Here is a 21904-nt window from a genome sequence, read left to right as displayed (position 1 = left end):
CGCAGCATACTTGGACGTTATCAATCGAGTCGAGTAAAAGAGGGGTTGTGTGCGCATGTGTGTGTGTATGTGTGTGTGTGTTTTGTAGGGTGTTTACAAGTTGTAACGCCGCCACGCGAGACTACAAGTTGCGTCGTGTGTCAGGATCAGGCAGGCAGCAAGCAGGTACAAAGTGACCGTCTCGACGAAGGAACAATGCGTGTCTCTGGGGTCTTTATAATTGTATTCTATATACGTGTATATCTGTGTGTGTGTATATCTGTGTGTGTGTGTACCCACGTGTGATTCTCTGCATAAATTGCTGTATTTATACATAATTCTCTCACCCTCTCTCTCCGCTATACGTGCACTGAGGGAAAAATTTTGTCGAATCAAATAAATTCGTTTTCTTGAAACTTTTGCTTCTAAATGGAAGGAATTGTTTATTTCATTTAAGCAAAAGCATTTAATTTTAATTAAATATGCACGTTATATTAAGTACATTATTTTTATTTATACATTTTTTATATTTAAATATTATTTCCGTAAAATATATACTAATTAATTAAATTAAAATTTATTAATGTAATTTATTAAATTAAACATATTATTTTTTAAGATTAAAAAATTTAAAATTTTTTGGAATAAAAAATGCATTTTAATAAATATTTTGACAAAATTAAAATAAAAATATTTAATTAAAAATTATATTTTTTTAAGTATATATATATATTTTTTTAAACATATGTAAATAAATACTTAACTTCAGCAAACAGACGTTTTGAATACAAGTAAATACGTGATTAGTACCCACCGAAGCTTTCTTGAGTTAACCAAAATTTTTTTACTTCAAGATAATTTTTCTCTCAGTGTGCGTGCGTGCGTGTGTACGTGTGTGTGTGTGTGTATGTGTGTGTATCTTGCGCATGATCCTGGATAATCACCGTAACTCCTCCTGTACACGTTACCGGGTGACACTCTGCGTGTTCCTCTCTGTGTCTCCGTGTCTGTATCTGAACATCGACGGGGCATCGACCCGATCGTTTCGACCCTTTCGACATCGAGTTTGCCAGCCCGCGCCCTCGCCGTTTCCCTCTCAGGCAACCCTCGCCGCATCGCGTCGTCGTCGAGGGGATCGGGGGTTCGGGGGGGGGAGGGGGGGCGGACGCGCGCGCGATAAGCCCCGGATGAACCGCGTGCCAGATTTTTTTTTTTTTCGCGTTTTTTTTTCCCTTTCTTTTCATTTTGTAAAAAATATACGGAAGGAGAGCTTCCGCGAGAATATATATATTTATATCGGCGAGATATACGCGTCGCGAGCCGACGCGCGTCGCCCCCCTCCCCCTCTCCCCCTCCACCCGCTCTCGAAATCTCGATTTTCCGTTTTGTCGAAGCGTACTTCCGGTCTCCCTTCGGAGAATTCCGGAGACGCTATCTCTCTCTCTCTCTCTCTCTCTCTCGAGACGAGCGCGATTTGGCGGGACGCGGCGAGAATATCCGGCGGGCTCGCGAAAATTTCTTCGTGCGATTCCGGAGACTTGGACAATTGGAAATATCTCGCGCGAATCTCGATCTCGTTTCCTGAATTTTTTTTTCCATTTTTTTCAAGGAGAGAAATTAATTCTTCTTTAGTTTTTTCTTTTTTATCTCTTTGCTTAATAGTCCGCTATTAAATATATACCTACTGATTCGTCTCTGCGTCTAGAGAGTAGTTTGAAAAGTGGCATGAGATAGTGTGTTTGTAGTGTTATAGATTTCTTCCTCTTCCTCCTCTTCTCCTTCCTTCTTTTTTTTTCATTTTATCATTTCCCATCTGTGTTGTATCGAGATATTAATTAAGTAATAAAGTTATAATTAATTATTTAATTAATTAATTAAAGTGGCAGCAGTTAGGCCATGCGGCTCCTATCATCTAGTCGTCTTTGACTCTTGGCTTTCTTACGTAGAATTTAAAAATTTTTCTTCTTTACTTTTTTTCTCTTTTTCTTTTTTATTAAACCTCTTTATATTTTGAGAATAATTTGTATTAAATGACTTTTATTTTTTTTTTTAAAGTTTAATGTATTCTTCGAAGCGCCTACCCTAGCGATGTCTTTTTAATTAAGATTATTTTTTTTCAGCGGCCTCCCTCCCTCCCTCCTACCCCTTTTCCGCCGATCTTCAGCCCAAACGAGTACCCCGCTTAGCTGGGTCCGTCCTGTACGTGGTTAATTGATGCGAATACGGAGCAATGGCGAAACTGTGGGAAATTCGCGCGGTGTCGGCCACCCCTCTGTCCGCCGTTCCACGGGTAAAAAATACTGTATTCGACTTGTCTCGTGGAAACCCCGGAATAGCGACAGTGCATTCTGCCCCCGGCGAATTTGCACCGGGGGCCTCGTCCTCTTTCGCCGAGACCGCGCGCCGAGATCGCCGATTCTTCTCGTCCATTTCTTTTTTTATCCACGAATTCGAAATGTCTAAATTCCCAGACAGCACACGTGTCCAAAAGACATCAAAAAGATGATCTTAAAGACGTCTTAAAGTCCTTTAGAGACATCTTTGAGACATCTTTCGGCCATTTTGTGCTGTCTGGGATTGCCACGCACAACGACAAGCCCGACTGATCCGAAGTATCCGTATCTCGAGACTTTGTCCCTCGTCGTAATCGCGTCTCATTGTCAATGCTCTCGTGCCCGCTACGCTTATAATCGCTAGCACTTATTTATAATTAGATTCTTAAATATGTAATAAGCAAAAATATGAATATATATATATATATGTATATATATAATAGTTTTGTGTATATAATAATTATATTATTTTACTCATTTTTTGTTTAAGTATTTCGATAGGATCGTGATTATTTTAATTAATTAACAATGATTAAAAGAGTGTAAGAATTTGTTATCCTTCCTCCTCTCTCCCTCCCCCGCTTTCCTCGTCTCACCCCGCCCTTTCCGCGCGCACACCTCTCTCTCTCTCATCATTTTAATAACTAATAACTTTTTAAGCTTAATGGCATGAAAATGCTCGTTGGAATTGACTCGTGTGTACAATATACATGTAAATACACACACACACATGTACGTATATATATATATATATGTATGTATTTATATTATATATATTGCAATAATATCCCGCCTCGCGCGCTTTGCATCCTACGTCGCACTATTAAATTCTCACAACCTGCTGTGATTCTGCGTAATATACCCCAAGAGGAGAGGGTCGATATGGATTAATTACTCTCCCGGAGAAATTCGGCAATTCGAATTCGCAGTTCGCCCCCATTGGTTTGCGACGCACACAGAGACTCCTCTGACAGATATAGATCGCGCGGCGATAATCTCTCGATTCGCCATTCATACGTTTGGCTGCTCGGATCTTCGTCCGTCCGTCTGTCTATCTCCGTCTCTCACGTATCTCAGCGAGAATCGTCGCGTGCCACGTACACATGGAAACGTGTCCGTCTTCTTTTCCCCCTTTCCATTTTTTGTTTCCTCCTCTTCTCCGTTTCTTCCTGTCCCCCATTGCGCGGAAATACTTTCTTGGATCACCATTAATTTATCACAATAAACGCTTGTCCTCTCGATCAAAGACTTTGAACGCGGGACAAGTCGCGCGCGAACCGCAATCAACTACGCCCTTAATTAATCGCTAATTATCTTACGCTAGAGAACCTTTAAAAAAATCCCCTATCGGAGAGAGAAACGGTAGGTAGTTTTTGTAACAATGTGTAATCGACTAGCTTACATTCTATAAAGTAACTCTACAAAGTTGATTATACTGTGACTAGCACAGCCCGTGGATGAAGTTGCACCCTTTCGACAAAGGGCCTGTTCAATTTTTTTTTCCTCTTTTCTCTATTTTCTCTTGTTTTAAATTCTTCTCGACTCCTTCCCCTTCACCTCTAGTAGCTACCTCGTTCGTGTGTGGTACCGCCGCTTTCTCCTCGTCCCGTTTCTCCCCCATTTTTCCTCTCTCGCTCCTTTTCTAAAATTCTCTAAAATCAAAGTATAGATTTTTTTTTTTCGTTCACCTTTTCGTGTCTCGAGCAAAATGAATTTCGTACACGAAAGATACCGGTTTCCTGCGACGTAATGAACGTCAGTATTTTCGCACCTAATATGTACAATGGATTCTCGACGCTGCATTATATCACGATTATGATATAGCTGAACGATAAGAAAAATGCGATGTTCAGCTTCGTACGAAGCACTTATAAATTTAATTACTATGTTTCTCGTAAAAATATAAAAAATGGACGCAGACAGATAATACCGATCGAAAATGAAAAACCTAATCTTGTAAAGCGTCAATACACTAATTGTGTCCCAATTCGTAATTCCAAATACTCAGATTTTTACCTTCGCCCTACATGCGTTCAAGTCTTATTTTTTTTTTATTCGTCTCGCTATAAAATATAATCCACTATTATTTCTAGACTCGATTTCATGCCACTTTTTTTGTTCGCTCAATCATCCATCATCGTCAACCGATTTCGAAGCCTAACATGTGCGAATAAACGTATAAAATAAGTTCGGAGAACTTCAAGTTCGCTTTTCTCCTCTTTTTCTTTCCAGTCCCTGCTTTTTCATCGATACAATTCCAGCCACAGCTTCGTCTACAAGTCAATTATAGGAATAAACTCGAGAGCAAAAATTGATAAAAGAGTATTAATAAAAGGGAATAGATTATTCTCTACTGCAAGTGAAATTACATTGGTGATCGGTGAATGCCATCGCATCGGAAAAAACAATCTTTGCTCGAATATTTCTTCGTGATAAAAACTATTCCGACGTAAACAGTATAACGCTACGATAATTGACACGCGTCAACAAAATTCTCCGGACAAAGAAAAACTTTTAACTGATTGTCTTTATTTTTAAAGTATTTATATATATTTACTTGTAATGTAAAAATTACGATATCGAGATTTATTACTCTAAATTACGATATCGGGATTCATTAATCTAATTTTTTTAATACGGATTCAATGTAAATTGCAACATAGAGCGGACACGACATTTAATTTTTAAAACTGTAAACATACAAAATTCGATCAAAATTTATGCACTCCTTATTCCCAAAAAGATTTTTCGAATTTCAAAAGATTTCGACTGGTCTGTCATGAAAGAAGAAATATGTCGACGGCTGCGAAGAGCCCCGTGTGTGTGCGCGCGCGAAGAAATATTTCGTTTGAGAAAGATCCGTGGATTGATAGAATCTCTACCAGTGGCAAGAAGCTCGCGAGCTATCTGAGTCTACGAAAGCGACAACGATTTTGTGCGATTCAGCTCGATTCATGCGCGCACGTATGCCAATAAAATATCACGGGAACGGTTCGTCGACTTCGATGCTGTCGCAAGGAATCGACGTACGTGCCGGACGTACTTCTCGTCGTTTCTCGTAGAGAGACGCGACACGCTCGATAAATCTTACATGTTACAAGCAGAAGATAAAACCGTGTATCCTACAAGTATGCCTGCCGAGTCGATCGATCACGTACGGATTTTGAGCAAATCCATCCCGCGATAGGTTCATCTGATCCGACGCTATTCCGATTCTGGCTCGTGTCGATCGGAGGAGGATACAGGAGCGTGTGGAGAAAATGCGGTAGTAGTGTAAAGATACGTACAAGCGAAACGAACGAGCGATCGAGGATGTAAAATGCGGTGCTCCAGGTGCTTAACTCATCAGTGTGAGGGACAAAAGGTCAAAACTATACGAGATAAGACTTTAGATAGATAGATAGATCGATAGATAAGATAGATAGATAGATAGATAGATAGATAAGTCAACCACTTTGGGTACGCAAATCAGAGACGCAGAGAATAAAGCGTATCCGTGTCGTGAGCGTCTGGTACCCGTCTTTTTTTTTTTCTAGTAGTTGTAGTCGTAATTGTCGCTAACGATCTCGCACTTCGAGATCGTAGGATGAGGTATGCTCCTCTCAGAGCGTCACGACGCCTACGGTTCGAGTGGTCGTCGCTCTCTTTCTTTTTTTTTTTCTCCCTATTTGTCTCCTCATCACCGACCGTGCGTGTTACTTCGCTACCGAACTGTCGCCATTCTGCGCGCCGTTGGATCGACAGTTAACTAGGTGACCTCCTGGCTGGCGGCTGCTAGGCTGGCCCCTGGGCTAGATGAGGGCGAGCTTTGGGGGACAGCAGCCGCCCGTGAAGTGGCCGCTGGCGGCCTCCCGTTCCCGTTTGCGACGGCCCTGGCGTTCTGCAGTCTAATTCACAAGGCACAGAAACGTAGGGTTTATATAAAATGCGCGTATTCGGGCGTATCGCTCGCGCATAGTGAGTGCATACGTGACACCGAATGATCAGGCAATTTTGTACCGGTAATCAATCAGAGGCAAACAGTCACATCTAAGCGCGTTCCTCGTTCAACACTTTACGCCAACCCGAGTCAACGGACAACCCCAAATGTTACGTGCGATTAATATTGATTTATCCCCCCCCCCTCCCCCCCGGGATATTATTGGCCGAATGCACCGACCTTTCAAATGAAAAAAATAAATATGTAAACTTGCAGATCGGAATTATTTCTAGATCAATATGTATGGGAATTGAATTTTTAAATTCGAAAAAATTGAGTTTCTTTTATTTAACCGAAATAAATATGGATGAGGGCCGAAAAATAAATATAATTGAATTTCGATTCAATTCTCTCCTCGCGTGGAACTATGCGCGTTTGAATTTATGCAAAATTATAATAGGCAACTACGATGGAATACAAATACTACACTGAGAAAAATTGTTTGATTGTACCAGAAAGACGGTATATGATTGAAGGCATTTTGGTTAAATCAAACAAGAATTTCTAGTTATCATGATAAGACTCGATTTTTTATAACTAAAACGTTTAATAGATTTTACTATAAGGATTTGGTTAGTATTTTCTGGTTGGATCTATAAAATTTCCTGTTACATTAATTTTTTGCTTACCGTTAGGCGGCGAGCCACTTTTAACTTAACTCATAATATTTGCAATAAAATGTATCTAAAGAACTAGTATTGACATTAAACCGAAAGTATATTTTTTTTCTCTTACGAGCAGTAGTGCCAGAAAGAGGACGCTGAATTTAAAATAATTTATTCAATAATCCGGATTGAATTTATCCAATAATCTTGTTGGAATTGAAAATATTAAACAGACTTTTGAAATTAGATTGAAAAAATTTTAGACGACTTGGTGCTGGCGAGTTTAGAATTATTAATCAGAAAATTTGGTAAATTTAACAGGAAGAAATTAATCAGATTCATTTGATAATTCCTACAAGAATTCTATTTCGACCATTTTTCAACAGACATATTGGTTGAATCGACCAGAATTCTAATTAATGCAACCAAATTTTTTTTCAATGTATTTTTTTTTCTCTTACGAGCAGTAGTGCCAGAAAGAGGACACTGGCTCTCTGATTGTATGTGTTTGAGCTGCATCTTCTTCTTGCATCACTGTTTATCAGTTTAATTTCTAACAAACTGAATTTAAAATAATTTATTCAATAATCTGAACTGAATTTATCCAATAATCTTGTTGAAATTCAGAATATTAAACAGACTTTTGAGATTAGATGGAAAAAATTTTAGACGATTTGGTGCTAGCGAGTTTAGTATTATTAATCAGAAAATTTGGTAAATTTAACAGAAAGAAATTAATCAGATTCATTTGATAATTCCTACAAGAATTCTATTTCGACCATTTTCCAACAGACATACTGGTTGAATCGACCAGAATTCTAATTAATACAACCAGATTTTTTTCTCAGTGTAGTTTTTCAATTATTCACGTATAAATATACGATACATTTGATATATTTATCTACTGACAAAGTGATGATCGAGGAACTCGGCAATTCTATGTCATTAAGCGACGAATACACGATTTCATTGTACAAAGACAGAGAATATGAATACCGACGAGACATTCAAACAATAAACACGAAGCATCGTCAAACGTGATGTGAGGCACGGTCCCGATATATAGACATGTAACTCGTTAATTCGTGTGTCGTGAAACAGGGGTGCAAATCGAAAACGGAAAGACAGAGAAAGGGAGGAAAAGAAAGAAGAAAAAAAAAGAGGTAGAGAAGGAAAAAGAAAACACGTAACGACAAAAGCATTTAATTCCCTCCGGCACAGAAGAGACAGGAACGAGAGATAAACGAGCACTTGTTTTGCCGAAACGATCGCCCTACTATGAGATACGTTACTTACCGGTCGTGAATCGTCCCACGACAAGCTGCATTAGTGACACACAGAAGAGGGAGACTTTAGAACTTTTAGAACTTGTCTTTTCTTTTCGGTACGATAAAGCCTTTCGTGTGCTAACAAGAAGTCTCTACTACGTAACTAATGTGCGTGCACATCGTTGCAACAGGAAATGCAGCACTGTACACACACACATACGGGGATACTAACTTGATCTTGGATTGCCGCATGAACTGCTGGATCTTCCGCGCGGCCTGATGAGCCGCCTGCTGATGGACCGCCTGTTGCCTGATGCTGGTCGATCCTGGCCGCGCGCGGTAATTTCGATAGTTGTTCTGAATCACCAGAGCTGCCCTCGTCGCTTGCCTGTGACAGAAGATGCGATGTAAAGTCCAGATGTTCAAGAGAAGCTAATTCGTCAATAGAGCGTTGCAAGAGGCGATTAGCATAACTAAAACTTTAATAAAGTAATCGCTATCGTGTACAACAGTTTTAGAAAAGCATCGGTGAATGCGATAAAATAAAAAGGATTCTCTCGAAAGGATAGAAACTTTTTCGTTAAATTAACGCGTTCTTTTATTCTTCGACGAGTGATAGGCAAAGTTGGCCGCACGTTCGATATCTTTCGTTACTTCTCCCAACTTGTGTTTCCACGAAGATTCTACAATGATAATGTAGTACAGTCGGCTGATTGTGTCACTAATTTCGGAGACATTACACTGGGAAGTTTGAATCGCTACGTATATAATGCAGCGAACGCGAAGAGAAGGATGAGGAACGAGGGTACCACCGATCTCCATCTTCAACAAAAGTCGTATTAATTTAATGCCAAGTTAATTCTGTATTCAGGCCACCGTAACGAAAGCAGGGAAGTCCGCAAAGTTTTCGAATTATTTACGATGCCAATTAAAAGTTCGCCCCGAGAGAGGAAGAGAAAGAGAGAGAGAGAGAGAGAGAGAGAGAGAGAGAGGAGAGAGAGAGAGAGAGAGAGAGAGAGAGAGAGAGAGAGAGAGAGAGAGAGAGAGAGAGAGAGAGAGAGAGAGAGAGAGAGAGAGAGAGAGAGAGAGAGAGAGAGAGAGAGAGGGGTACACGAGTCGAACTTTGGTGGCATCAGTCTAATTCAGTCGGAGGTCGTTAAGTTGGCCCACAATGGTACGTCTTGTCTCCCGGTTATTAATTGTCGCTTATTAAGATGTCCTCTTCCCCTCCCCCTCCCAGCCTCGACCAGCGGAATATCGATGGAAATTTAACTTTGAAAGTTCGAAGCTATTTGGCGATGTCTGCGAGATAACAATCTGTCGTACTTAAGAACCTTGAGTTCAACCTGATAACACGCGCTCGCATAAACTTGAATGATCTGTATCTAAATGTTGCATGCATCGCATGAAGTAGCTAATGCTATCCTAGTGATTCATTCCGTTCTTGAGGAAACTTTTCAAACGAAGAAAAACATGCAAGAAATGATAGACAAGTATTGAAATGCGTTAAAGAAATCGCTGGCTAATTTGAATATACAGAGTGTCCCGAAAGTCCCGGTTGAATATTTCATAAACTATGCACTTTAAAAAGAAATGTTTCAAACAAAAGTTGTATGGCTTGAAGAGGACCATCAGATAGTGGCAATGATTTGACATGGGAGAGTCATTTGAAAGTCACGTAAAGATCATCGTCAATTTCTTAAACGCAACTCCCTATTTTTTATTACATATTCGTGTAGCCTCGAGAGCTTTCCAAAACACTATAACAAAACTGTTTTGGAAATTATTTTATCCACGCCCTACAACTGCGTTGGCTCTTAACTGCCTTTCGATATTAATTTTGATTTGTTACTATAACAAAATTTTTCTTCATTGAGTACTTTTCGAGTTATGAGGCTTGAAATCATTTCTTAATTTTGCATAAACCATAAAATATCTAGTAAAATATTCATTTTTGATTATCTTACCTTAATACTTTTATGTACAAAATAATGAGAGGAATCAATTGGTGTAAAGAAAACACATAGTTGTTTTAGAAAAAAATATGTAATTGTTAATTGCAAATTACATATTTTTTTCTTAAAACAACTATGTTTTTTCTTTACACCAATTGATTCCTCTCATTATTTTGTACATAAAAGTATTAAGGTAAGATAATCGAAAAATGAATATTTTACAAGATATTTTACGGTTTATGTAAAATTAAGAAATGATTTCAAGCCTCATAATTCGAAAAATACTTAATGAAAACTAACTTAATTATAGTGTTTTGGAAAGCTCTCGACGTGAGCTACCAGAATATTTAATAAAAAATCGGGAGTTCCATTTAAGAAATTGATGGTGATCTTCACGTGACTTTTAAATGACTCTCCCATGTCAAATCATTGCCACTATCTGATGGCCCCTTTCAAGCCATACAACTTTTGTCTGAAACATTTCTTTCTAAAGTGCATAGTTTATGAAATATTCGACCGGTCTGAGACTTTTGGGACACTCTGTATATGAAAAAAAATATATACGCGAAAAAGGAGATGTAATATAATAAAAATATAAAACAGAGACCTGCCACAGATTCTCAGAATGCTTCGCAAGCGAGAGTTACCTGTGATAAGCGTACTGTTTATGTCGACGATAGTATTGCTGGATCAGAACGGCGGCGTGCCTCTCGGCCTCCTCTTGCCTCTGACGACCCTTGTAGTTCCTGTACGCCTTCTGGATCATCCTGGCGGCGTGATAGAGCTCCCTTTGCTCGCGATCGGACAACGTCAACCTGCTCAGATCCGCCTCGCTGCCACCGTCACTCGCTGTAGCCGTCAGAGCACCGGAGCCGAGCATGCCGTTCAACCTGCGCTCGCCGCCATTCGGCGAATAATACGCATTGTGCGCGTTGCCGTTGCCGTCGAGATGCAGCTGCAGCTGCAGAAACTCGCAGAAGTCAGCCGTGGTGGGCGGCGGGGACGGCGAGTCCGGCGTCAGGCAACTGCTGGAGGGACTCGAGGGACTGGCGTCGGCGTCGGCGTCCGCGTCCGAAATCGAGGCAGCGCCGCCATTGCAGTCGCGATACGAGTCGAACAGCTCGCCGGAGTCGAGAGGCTGTAAGCAGGAAGGATTAGCATGGAAATTGAGTTTTACAGGGAGACCCAGACGCTTCGGCGTCCCATTTATCGAGGCTCTAATCCTCAAAGTTTGACTCTTAATTATGATTCAGGACGGAATCTAACGATCGTGCTATTCCTTTGATTTCGTGGGTGCGAACTTTGTACTCTGGAGGGCAACTTTTAATATCCCAATTAATCATTTGTACAAATTCTTACGCGCGCTTGATTTATTGGGAAATTAAAGGTTGTAATAAAATAAAATTTTTGACATGTAAAATATTTCGACACAGGCCTGCAAAAAAGGAGATCAACATTTCTTTTTAAGATGTAATAGTGATTTTTCACGTAATTTTGTACGCTGAATCCGAATCTGGCTGCCGAATTTGCGTAGAACGTCAGGTTTTTGAGTTATTTGTAGTTGAATAGCCCAAAAATCGCTATTTTCGCCAATTTCATGAATTTATTGTGAGTAAACCAAATTTTTGGAAATATTTCTGTTAATGGCATCGTATAGTACTCACCTTTATCTTTCGAATCCACTTTCGATTACCGCCGCACGATTTTTTTTCGCCCAGATATACAAGTCATAAGACTGGTCATGTATAGGGATTTAATAAGTCATTCTAAATTAACCGTGCCATCTCTTTATGTCACTACGAATCAAAATTAGGATAAAAATATACATTTTTAAACCTTCTGTCACATTTTGAAATTAAAAATGGCGCATCCAATATGGCGAATAGAATCACAATAAAAAGGCATAAAATTTAGAAAAATTTATCAAAATGTGTAACAACTGTATTAGATATTTCTTTACAATACTTTTTTGGACAACCGAACCTGACATATGTCAGTCTTTTCAACTTTCAACATCATGGATCTATATTGATGTCTATATAAATTTTCTTTAACGTAAATTTTCTTACGTCATACTTATATATCTCAGCGAAGAAAAATCGTGCGGCGGTAATCGAAAGTGGATTTGAAAAGCGAAAGTGAGTATTATACGATGCCATTGGCAGAAATATTTCAAAAAATTTGGTTTCCTCGCAATAAATTCATGAAATTGGCCAAAATAGCGATTTTTGAGCCATTCAATTACAAATTACTCTCACGTGACGTGCTACGCAAATTCGGCGGCCAGATTCGAATTCAGCTCACAAAATTACGTCGGAGATCACTATTGCATCTTAAAACAAAAACCTTGCAGATCTGTGTTATTAATGACGGGCAGCTAATACACTCACCATTTGTTCCATCAGGGCGTCTTCCAAGGGCGACAGAGGTGCCGCGAGTGGCGGTGGCGAGGAAGAAGACGGAGAATCACCCTCCGCCCTCTTGATCCTTTCCGGTAGCGCCGCTATAATTTGCTCTGCCAATGTCAGCACCCTCGCGTCTTCCTCCCCTATAAAAAGGAATCACCACCCTAGCCAAACTCGAAAAGTTCGTGGTGGCAGGCCGCCGAAATCACATCGATCACAACACCGACAGTTTAAAAGCCGTGAGCGTGTTCTACGATCCATCGGGATGCTGTCGTAACGTCAGACTAAAATGCTTAACACCAACAAGTGTGCCGCTACGACACGAATTGACAACTCGAATTGGACAAGTCACCGGTGAATAATAATGCTTTTCTACTCGTTGAAAGTCTTTTTTTTTTAAGAATAACCTGAGGCAGCCCAGCTGTGCGACACGTCCACATCGATCGGTCGAACAGATCGCGCGTCTGTTCAATTATGCAGTTTATATAATCGCTACTGCCGTCTTTTCAAAATTGCACGCATTTATCGTCGTTCCAGAACAGGCTTCGATAGCCGGATAATAGGCTAAGTGGCTAAGAAAGTTAGATATTATACAGCGATTCATTTAACACCAGCAGTTACGAAGGCCAAGCAACACCAAATATTTGTCAAGCTGTAAGAGTTCAGAAGAGTTAGAGAAGGCAGCGTGATTGCCGACCGCACACACACACAGAGAGAAAGAGAACACTGTTGTTACGCGTATATGTGTGTTCGTGTAAAATGTGTATGTATGTGTGTCTGCGAACAAGGGACGCAGCTAGGATCTCTACGCAATCCGCGTAATTGTAGTAGTATATACGTCTAGGCCGATCTGTTCTATTCGGTAGTGTGTCACAGAGAACAGACAGAGTTACATGGATAGTTTTATACAGACAGGCAGACAGACAGACAAATAGAAGAGGAAAACGAGGAAGGTACGGACCTACGGTCTCCTGAGGGGTCGGAGCGCTCTCCATTCCCTGTTCGCTGAGGCCTAACGACGACTCATCCTCTTGCAACAATTCCATGTTGTCCAGCAGCGGCGAGCCACCTGTGTGTTTTTCGATAAACCCCACTTAATGCTAATAGACGTTGCCTAATTTATTACGCTCGCATGAGTTTACGGCCTTTTGGTGACTCTACTTTTACTGGGTGAGGGAAAGAGGAGGGAGGAGGAAGAATACAGTGGCGCTAGAGGCTAACGGAAAATGGGAGAGAGTGTGAATATACGTGTATCGATACGTGAATGTGTATGTGTCTTTGTATGTGCGCGTGTATACGGAAGAGAGGGCAGTATAATAGCAAACGAGACTAACACAACGCCAGATCGAGACCGCTGTCTTGAGATGGCCTCCTGGGGCTAGGGCTGGCGGGTCGCAAGAAGAGCCTCTCGTCTTGCCTTCGGGCTTCGAGCTGATTCAGTTCTTCGGAGATTGCCGCGTGGCCGTTTTCCGCGGCCAGTTCGGTCGCTGTTCTATTCTGACAGTCCCTCACGCGAAGCGCCATAGCATTCCATCTAAGGCACGGTGTCAACGAGAAATACTTGTTAAAAATCAGTTTAACGATGCGTAAAACTATTTCAAGTCGCACAAATTGCAATTTTTCTCGTAAATCCATAGTCTATTATTGTTGATAAGTAACATTAAATGTTGTTCCAGAACGAATAAATGATTTTTTTTACAAACCTGTAAAGAATTCTGGCGGTGTCGGCATGTCCTGCCGCGCAAGCCCAAGCAAGCGGCGTGAGACCGGCGCTATCCTGCCTGAGAGCATCGACTTCGGCATCCAAAACGCTACTAGGATTTTCCGCTCTCCAGTGAAGGAGTGCACAGGCTAACCTGGAGTATCCCAATCCGGCCGCCAGATGCAGAAGGGTAGGCCCACCGGATTGAAGAGGTTCCGCTCCAGCTCGCCAAGGACGGACAACAGCATCCTGCAATTTTATAATTTATTAAATTATACTTATCGTGTTTAAGACTAAAATTAGACGCTGAGTTTCACACTGAGAAAAAAATCTGATTGTATTAAGGATGTATTGGAGATATATTACAATCAATGAGATCGCCGTGAATTTTTAATTTAACATTCTTAATAATATTCTAAATCGTCATGAATTATTTCAAAATTTTTTACTTGCTCCTTTAAAGGTTATTAATTTTTGAATTTTGCGATTTAACATAGTACTTATGTAAACGTTCAAGAGACAGGTAATAAATTATAAGAACTATAAGAAAACAATGATAAAAATTTCATTTTCTAATATTATATTCTTCATACATGTAAAAATGTTCCCACAAAGTTTTAAAACGATTTACTTGCTCGTTTTGAAATTATTATTAAAAAATAACTGTGATTATCGATTTGACGCAATATTAATGATAAAACGTGGCAACATTTTCTTGGAAATTAAGACCTATTTATATTAAAGAATAATTTGAAGTATGATTTCATGATTTTTAAAAAGTTTTTGATCAATTCGTATTCTGCCCAACTTTAATTTTTTCGTCCGTCCAATATATCCTTAATTAAAATTGTACATTTAATTATCTGTCACTTGTCAATTGTAAGTGTTGAATGCATACGCGTTGGAATTATTTCACTCTCGCAGAAATAACTTTGCATCACAGAAAAATTTCCTACAAGGTGGATGTTTATCTAGGAAAATTATTGTAATAATTATTATAATTATAATTATTGTAATTTTTATAATTCTAATTACTTTAATAATTATTATAATAATATTTAAATTTGATATTTTTTATCTATCATTAATTATCTTTCTTGAAAAAAAATACATAATGATAATATTTTATATAATAAATTTTTATTTTTGTAAACGGTCATTATTTTCCATAAAAAAAAAATATGTATAATGCACTGAGAAAAAATCTGGTTGCATTAATTAGAATTCTTGTAAATTCAACCAGTATGTCTGTTGGAAAATGGATGAATCAGAATTCTTGTAGAAATTATCAGATGAATCTGATTAATTTCCTCCTGTTAAATTTACCAAATTTTCTGGTTAATAATACTAAACTCGCCAGCACCGAGTTGTCTAAAATTTTTTCCATCTAATATCAAAAGTCTGTTTAATATTCTGAATTCCAACAAGATTATTGGATAAATTCAACTCAGATTATTGAATAAATTATTTTAAATTCAGTTTGTTAGAAATTAAACTGATAAATAGTGATGCAACAAGAAGATGCAGCAAACACACAATCAGAGAGCTAGCGTCCTCTTCCTGGCACTATTGCTCGTAAGAGAAAAAAAATATACTTTGGATTTAATGTTAATACTAGTTCTTTGTATACATTTTATGGCAAATATTTAATACGAGTTAAGTTAAGAGTGCAAAGAAATTAATGTAACAAGAAATTTTATAGATCCAACAAGAAAATACTAATCAAATCCTTATAGTAAAATCTATTAAAGTTCTAGTTATAAAAAATCAAGTCTTATCATGATAACTAAAAATTCTTGTTTGATTCAACCAAAATGTCTTCAATCATATACGTCTTGTTGGTACAATCAAACGATTTTTCTCAGTGCAATCATCGAGAATGTCGAATAATCCTTAAGGTACCTGGCAATAAGCAACCAGTCGCTCTTCCAGATGTGCTGCGGGAGATGGCGGACCGGGACCTTGCAAACGGGCCTCGACGTCCGCAAGGCGATCCAGCAAAGCTTTCTCTGGGCTAGGTTCGCTCGTCGGCGCTCTACGATACTCAAAGGCAACGCTGTCGGACACGACAAATCCGTCGCATGCCACCTGGAGGGACGCTATTCCTGGTGCGTGCGCCGGACATCGACAGCGCAATACACCCGGTTGCACGAGGCACGCCTCAACCGGTTCCGCGTCGAAAAGTACCGAATATGATTGAGAACCACTACCGCCGGTCCATGGACCAGCAACTAATACCTGGAGAATGTTATAAAATAAATTTAGGATAATTCGCGTGTGAATATATTGTATTTTCTCTTTCTTTTCAAATATTTAATCAATTATATCTTTGGTAAAAGTTTCATATAAAATTTTTAATTTAATTTAAATTAAATTTGTAATTTAATTTCAAATATTGGAAATGAAGGTACTCACTTTTACACCACCCTCGGTGTAACTCCATTCAGGACTATACTCTGCAATATGGACGGTTGTACCAGGATGACATCCGACGTCGTTCTCGGGACCACCTCGCTGTTCCTCGTGCTTCGTTTGATCGGCCTCGAAGTCGTGCAGCTCTGGCAAATCGCCGAACACGTCGAACGCGTCTAGATTGACCAGCACGTCGTCCGACGAGTCGATAAAGTCCATCGGATTGATCATGCTGTTATCCGCCGGCGACGGCGACGGCGATGGAGGTACCATATTAGCCGACAATGTCTTCTGAATGTCCTCCTGACTCAGATCCAACGTTTCGGCGAAATCGGTCACCTCGGAGCCGGAACCGCCGATCGGTAGAGATTGCACGCCGGATCTGTCCATGTTTTCCTGTGCCTCGATCTCTTGTTGCGTCTGCTGCTCTCGATCTACGCTGGTCTGTGGCACGAGTTGTTGTTCCGTGACCTGTTGCATCTCTACTTGCTGCTGCTGCTGCTGCTGCTGTTGCTGCTGTTGCGATTGCTGCTGCTGCGGTTGTTGCGGCTGCTGCTGAGGTTGCTGCTGCTGCTGTTGCTGCTGATGATGATATGGTTGACTGTTGAGTATCAGAAGACCACCACCGCCTTGAATTTGTTGCAAACTTAAAACTAGAGGAGCCGGCTGTTGGCTCTGAGTGGAATGGGAATGTCTTGAATACACACGGGGAGCCGGAGCCGCTGTCGTCGACGGTTGCTGACCTCCCGTTGTCGAAGAGACCTATTTCAAGTAATAATACATCGTGAAACTGACTTAATTACACAGGCCTGCAAAACAGAAGGTCAAAATTTCTTTTTAAGATGCAATAGTGATTTTTGACGTAATTTTGTGCGCTGAATCCGAATCTGGCCGCCGAATTTACGTAGCACGTCAGGTTTTTGAGTTATTTGTAGTTAAATAGCTCAAAAATCGTTATTTTGGCCAATTTCATGAATTTATTGTGAGTAAACCAAATTTTTGGAAATATTTCTGTCAATGGTATCGTATAGTACTCACCTTCATCTTTCGAATCCACTTTCGATTACCGCCGCACGATTTTTTTTCGCTCAGATATACAAGTCATAAGACTGGTCATGCATAGGGATTTAATAAATCATTCTAAATCAAGTGTGCCATCTCTTTATTTCATTACGAATCAAAATTAGGATAAAAATATACATTTTTAAATCTTCTGTCACTTTTTGAAATTAAAAAAGGCGCATCCAATATGGCGAATAGAATTACAATAAAAAGGCATAAAATTTAGAAAAATTTATCGAAATGTGTAACAACTGTATTAGATATTTCTTTACAATAATTTTTGGACAACCAAACCTGACATATGTTAGTCTTTTCAACTTTCAACATCATGGATCTACCATATTGATGTCTATATAAATTTTCTTTAACGTAAATTTTCTTACAACGTCATACTTATATATCTCAGCGAAGAAAAGTCGTGCGGCGGTAATCGAAAGTGGATTTGAAAGGCGAAAGTGAGTATTATACGATGCCATTGGAAGAAATATTTCAAAAAATTTGGTTTCCTCGCAATAAATTCATGAAATTGGCCAAAATAGCGATTTTTGAACCATTCAATTACAAATTACTTAAAAACGTGACGTGCTACGCAAATTCGGCGGCCAGATTCGAATTTAGCTCACAAAATTACGTCGGAAATCACTATTACATCTTAAAAAGAAAAACCTCGCAGGCCTGTGTTATACATATGAAACGATAATAAATCATATTAAACGATATAATGTTACGGAAAACTTTCAATGTAAAAAATTGTAAATTATTAAGAAATAATTTATTAAATATTTACGAGTTGTAAATTATTATAAATTCCAGGGAAATTAATATTTATCTCGACACATGGAAAGTAACGTAATACCTGATTGTCGGGCGTAAGTCTCCTAGGTGCGAGTTGAGTGCTGGTGGTGGAGGAAGTAGAAGATGCCCTCTGCCTGTCGAGCAGCTGAGAGACTATCATGTCGACGGGATGGTTCGAGTGTTGCGTGAGATGAGGATTGTTTGGATCATCATCTCCGCCGAGGAACATGGGCCTTAATTGAGACGCGAGCTCGTCTCGCGTCCATTCCTTCTTGTCTGGTGGCAGCGCGAGACAGGGTGGCAGGGCCGCCAGCTTCGCATCGCCGTCCGGATAAGGAACGTTCAGATAATGGACGAGAACAACGTCCGGATTCTGTAGTAGCCAGTAACACCGGCGATGAAACGTCGGAAGGATAGCCGAGTGCACGTAACAGCCGTAGATGCACTCGACTCCCTGGACCTGTAATTAAATTGTCACGAATAGTGGAATCTGGCAGCAATTTTTTGCCCAAGAATTTCCCACGATTTTCGATTTTAAGAAGTTTTAACGAGCATTGAAATAATTATTATTATTCAATTTATTATCAACTTTTTAAAAATATAAATATATATTATATATGTACACTGAGAACAATCGTTTGATTGTACCAACAAGACGTATATGATTGAAGGCATTTTGGTTAAATCAAACAAGAATTTCTAATTATCATGATAAGACTCGATTTTTTATAACTAAAACGTTTAATAGATTTTACTATAAGGATTTGGTTAGTATTTTCTGGTTGGATCTATAAAATTTCCTGTTACATTAATTTTTTGCTTACCGTTAGGCGGCGAGCCACTCTTAACTTAACTCATAATATTTGCAATAAAATGTATCTAAAGAACTAGTATTGACATTAAACCGAAAGTATATTTTTTTCTCTTACGAGCAGTAGTGCCAGAAAGAAGACGCTGAATTTAAAATAATTTATTCAATAATCTGGATTGAATTTATCCAATAATCTTGTTGGAATTGAAAATATTAAACAGACTTTTGAAATTAGATTGAAAAAATTTTAGATGACTTGGTGCTGACGAGTTTAGTATTATTAATCAGAAAATTTGGTAAATTTGACAGAAAGAAATTAATCAGATTCATTTGATAATTCCTACAAGAATTCTATTTCGTCCATTTTTCAACAGACATACTGGTTGAATCGACCAGAATTCTAATTAATGCAACCAAATTTTTTCTCAATGTATTTTTTTTCTCTTACAAGCAGTAGTGCCAGAAAGAGAACGCTAGCTCTCTGATTGTGTGTGTTTGAGCTGCATCCTCTTCTTGCATCACTCTTTACTAGTTTAATTTTTAACAAACTGAATTTAAAATAATTTATTCAATAATCTGGATTGAATTTATCCAATAAGCTTGTTGGAATTCAAAATATTAAACAGACTTTTGAGATTAAATGGAAAGAATTTTAAACGACTTGGTGCTGGTTTAGTATTATTAACCAGAAAATTTGGGAAATTTAACAGGAAGAAATTAATCAGATTCATCTGGTAATTCCTACAAGAATTCTGGTTCGTCCATTTTTCAACAGACATACTGGTTGAATCTACCAGAATTCTAATTAATGCAATCAGATTTTTTTCTCAGTATATTTTTTTTCTCTTACGAGCAATAGTGTCAGAAAGAGGACGCTAGCTCTCTGATTGTGTGTGTTTAAGCTGCATTTTTTTCTTGCATCACTGTTTATCAGTTTAATTTCTAACAAAGTGAATTTAAAATAATTTATTCAATAATCTAGATTGAATTTATCCAATAATCTTGTTGGAATTCAGAATATTAAACTGACTTTTGAGATTAAATGAAAAGAATTTTAAACGACTTGGTGCTGGTTTAGTATTATAACCAGAAAATTTGGTAAATTTGGTAAATTTGGTAAACAGGAAGAAATTAATCAGATTCATCTGGTAATTCCTACAAGAATTCTGGTTCATCCATTTTCCAACAGACATACTGGTTGAATCTACCAGAATTCGAATTAATGCAACTAGTTTTTTTTCTCAGTGTATATAATATATTTTTATATCTTTTTTATTTTAAATTTACCTTCAGTTTCATGTGATCCTCCCGTGTAGTCTTTCCATCTTTTCTCTTCTTCCAGCAATAACCATCTCGTCGGTAGCGTACTTTCTTTCTCGAGTACAGTAACATCGAACCACTTCGTGGTCGTACTTTTACCTCCCGACTTTGCCATTCGGCGTGTCTCTGAAAACTGATCAGGATGGCCGCGATTTCCTAAAAATCAAATAATAAAAATGCATACGATACTTTGACTTATAATTCCGGTAATATCATCTAATATGTCACCGTATTTTTTATATTATTATTATTCATATTATTAATATATTATCACATACATATGATGATGCATTCAATTTAATCATCTGATTAAATTAAATGCATCATGATTATTTATGCGCATTGATTAATTATTAAAACAAAAGATATTAAGATAAAACTACTAATGCGAAATAAAAACTTAAATAATAATCTGTGGCATATACTTTAAATATTTCCGCTGACATTGCTTTTCTTAAAGATTTGGCTTCTGTCCGAAGATCGCGCCGACATATCTCTGATCTATCTGCGCTTTCATCTTTAAAGAAACAGAATCACAACTAGTCGCAAACGAGTCATTCAACTGTAAAGTCAAGTCATAAATTTGCATGGACGTATTGGAAAGTGTATTTTTATAGTGAATTTTAAATGTAGACAGTACTTTTATTTATACGATTTAAGAGAATGTTTTATTCATGGCAATATTGATGTATCGATATATTGTTTATTGGTTATTTATACAATAATTTGCTAGTATTGAATTATAAAACAATCGTGTTAAAAAAAACTCAAACATCGATTTAAAAAAAATAATAATAAAAATGAAACACAAATTTCGCGCACATTGAAAAGAAAAAATTCTACTATTTATACATGTCGATTGTATCTAACACATGAATATAATCAACAAGTCGGGAAGGCAAATAAATTATTCTTAATCTCGAATCTTGGAATAAAATAAATTTCCCTCTCTGAAGAAGAAAATACGCGATTTCCCTTCTTTTTCGACTACTTCGGATCAAAAATGCTTAACATGATGAATAATTCAGTAGAAACACATACGGTACACGCGCCGACGTACTTGCCGTATGAAAAATGGAGAAACTGTCTTCGGGTCGGATATCTTATCCGTATACCTTACATCTCATGCGTGATACGACTGGTATGGACGCGAGATACGTGCATGTGTGCATGTTTGCGTACATACATTCGCATTTACATCGCCACTAACAATAACAGCGCCATTATATTACAGTTCATTATTGATTTCTGCCGCGAGGAACCGCTCGGTGTGTAATT

The 21904-nt window shown here is 38.4% G+C and overlaps 1 protein-coding gene across 5 annotated transcripts in view; it reads right to left on the bottom strand.

Moving 5' to 3' along the window:
* Positions 1-977: 977 nt before the first annotated feature.
* Positions 978-21904, bottom strand: part of LOC105257995 (calmodulin-binding transcription activator 2) — a 73045-nt gene continuing 52118 nt past the window's right edge. For 2 of the 5 annotated variants that reach the window (XM_025406341.1, XM_025406344.1), the window contains 11 exons: positions 20594-20782; positions 18557-18955; positions 16642-17400; positions 16129-16464; positions 14228-14475; positions 13859-14058; positions 13486-13593; positions 12510-12667; positions 10767-11257; positions 8397-8552; positions 978-6199 (listed from right to left, as the gene is read on the bottom strand). In XM_025406341.1, coding sequence (XP_025262126.1) covers positions 6061-6199; positions 8397-8552; positions 10767-11257; positions 12510-12667; positions 13486-13593; positions 13859-14058; positions 14228-14475; positions 16129-16464; positions 16642-17400; positions 18557-18955; positions 20594-20782 — 3183 coding nt within the window. In that variant the 3' untranslated portion in view covers positions 978-6060. Of the gene's footprint in view, positions 6200-8192; positions 8218-8396; positions 8553-10766; positions 11258-12509; positions 12668-13485; positions 13594-13858; positions 14059-14227; positions 14476-16128; positions 16465-16641; positions 17401-18556; positions 18956-20593; positions 20783-21904 lie in introns of all 5 variants that reach the window. The other 3 variants (XM_020029593.2, XM_025406342.1, XM_025406343.1) reach the window with 3 other exon arrangements.

The sequence above is a fragment of the Camponotus floridanus genome, unplaced genomic scaffold (assembly GCF_003227725.1).
Source record: "Camponotus floridanus strain SB8 unplaced genomic scaffold, Cflo_v7.5 scaffold14, whole genome shotgun sequence".
Classification (NCBI taxonomy): domain Eukaryota; kingdom Metazoa; phylum Arthropoda; class Insecta; order Hymenoptera; family Formicidae; genus Camponotus; species Camponotus floridanus.
This window is presented reverse-complemented; position numbering and strand designations above follow the sequence as displayed.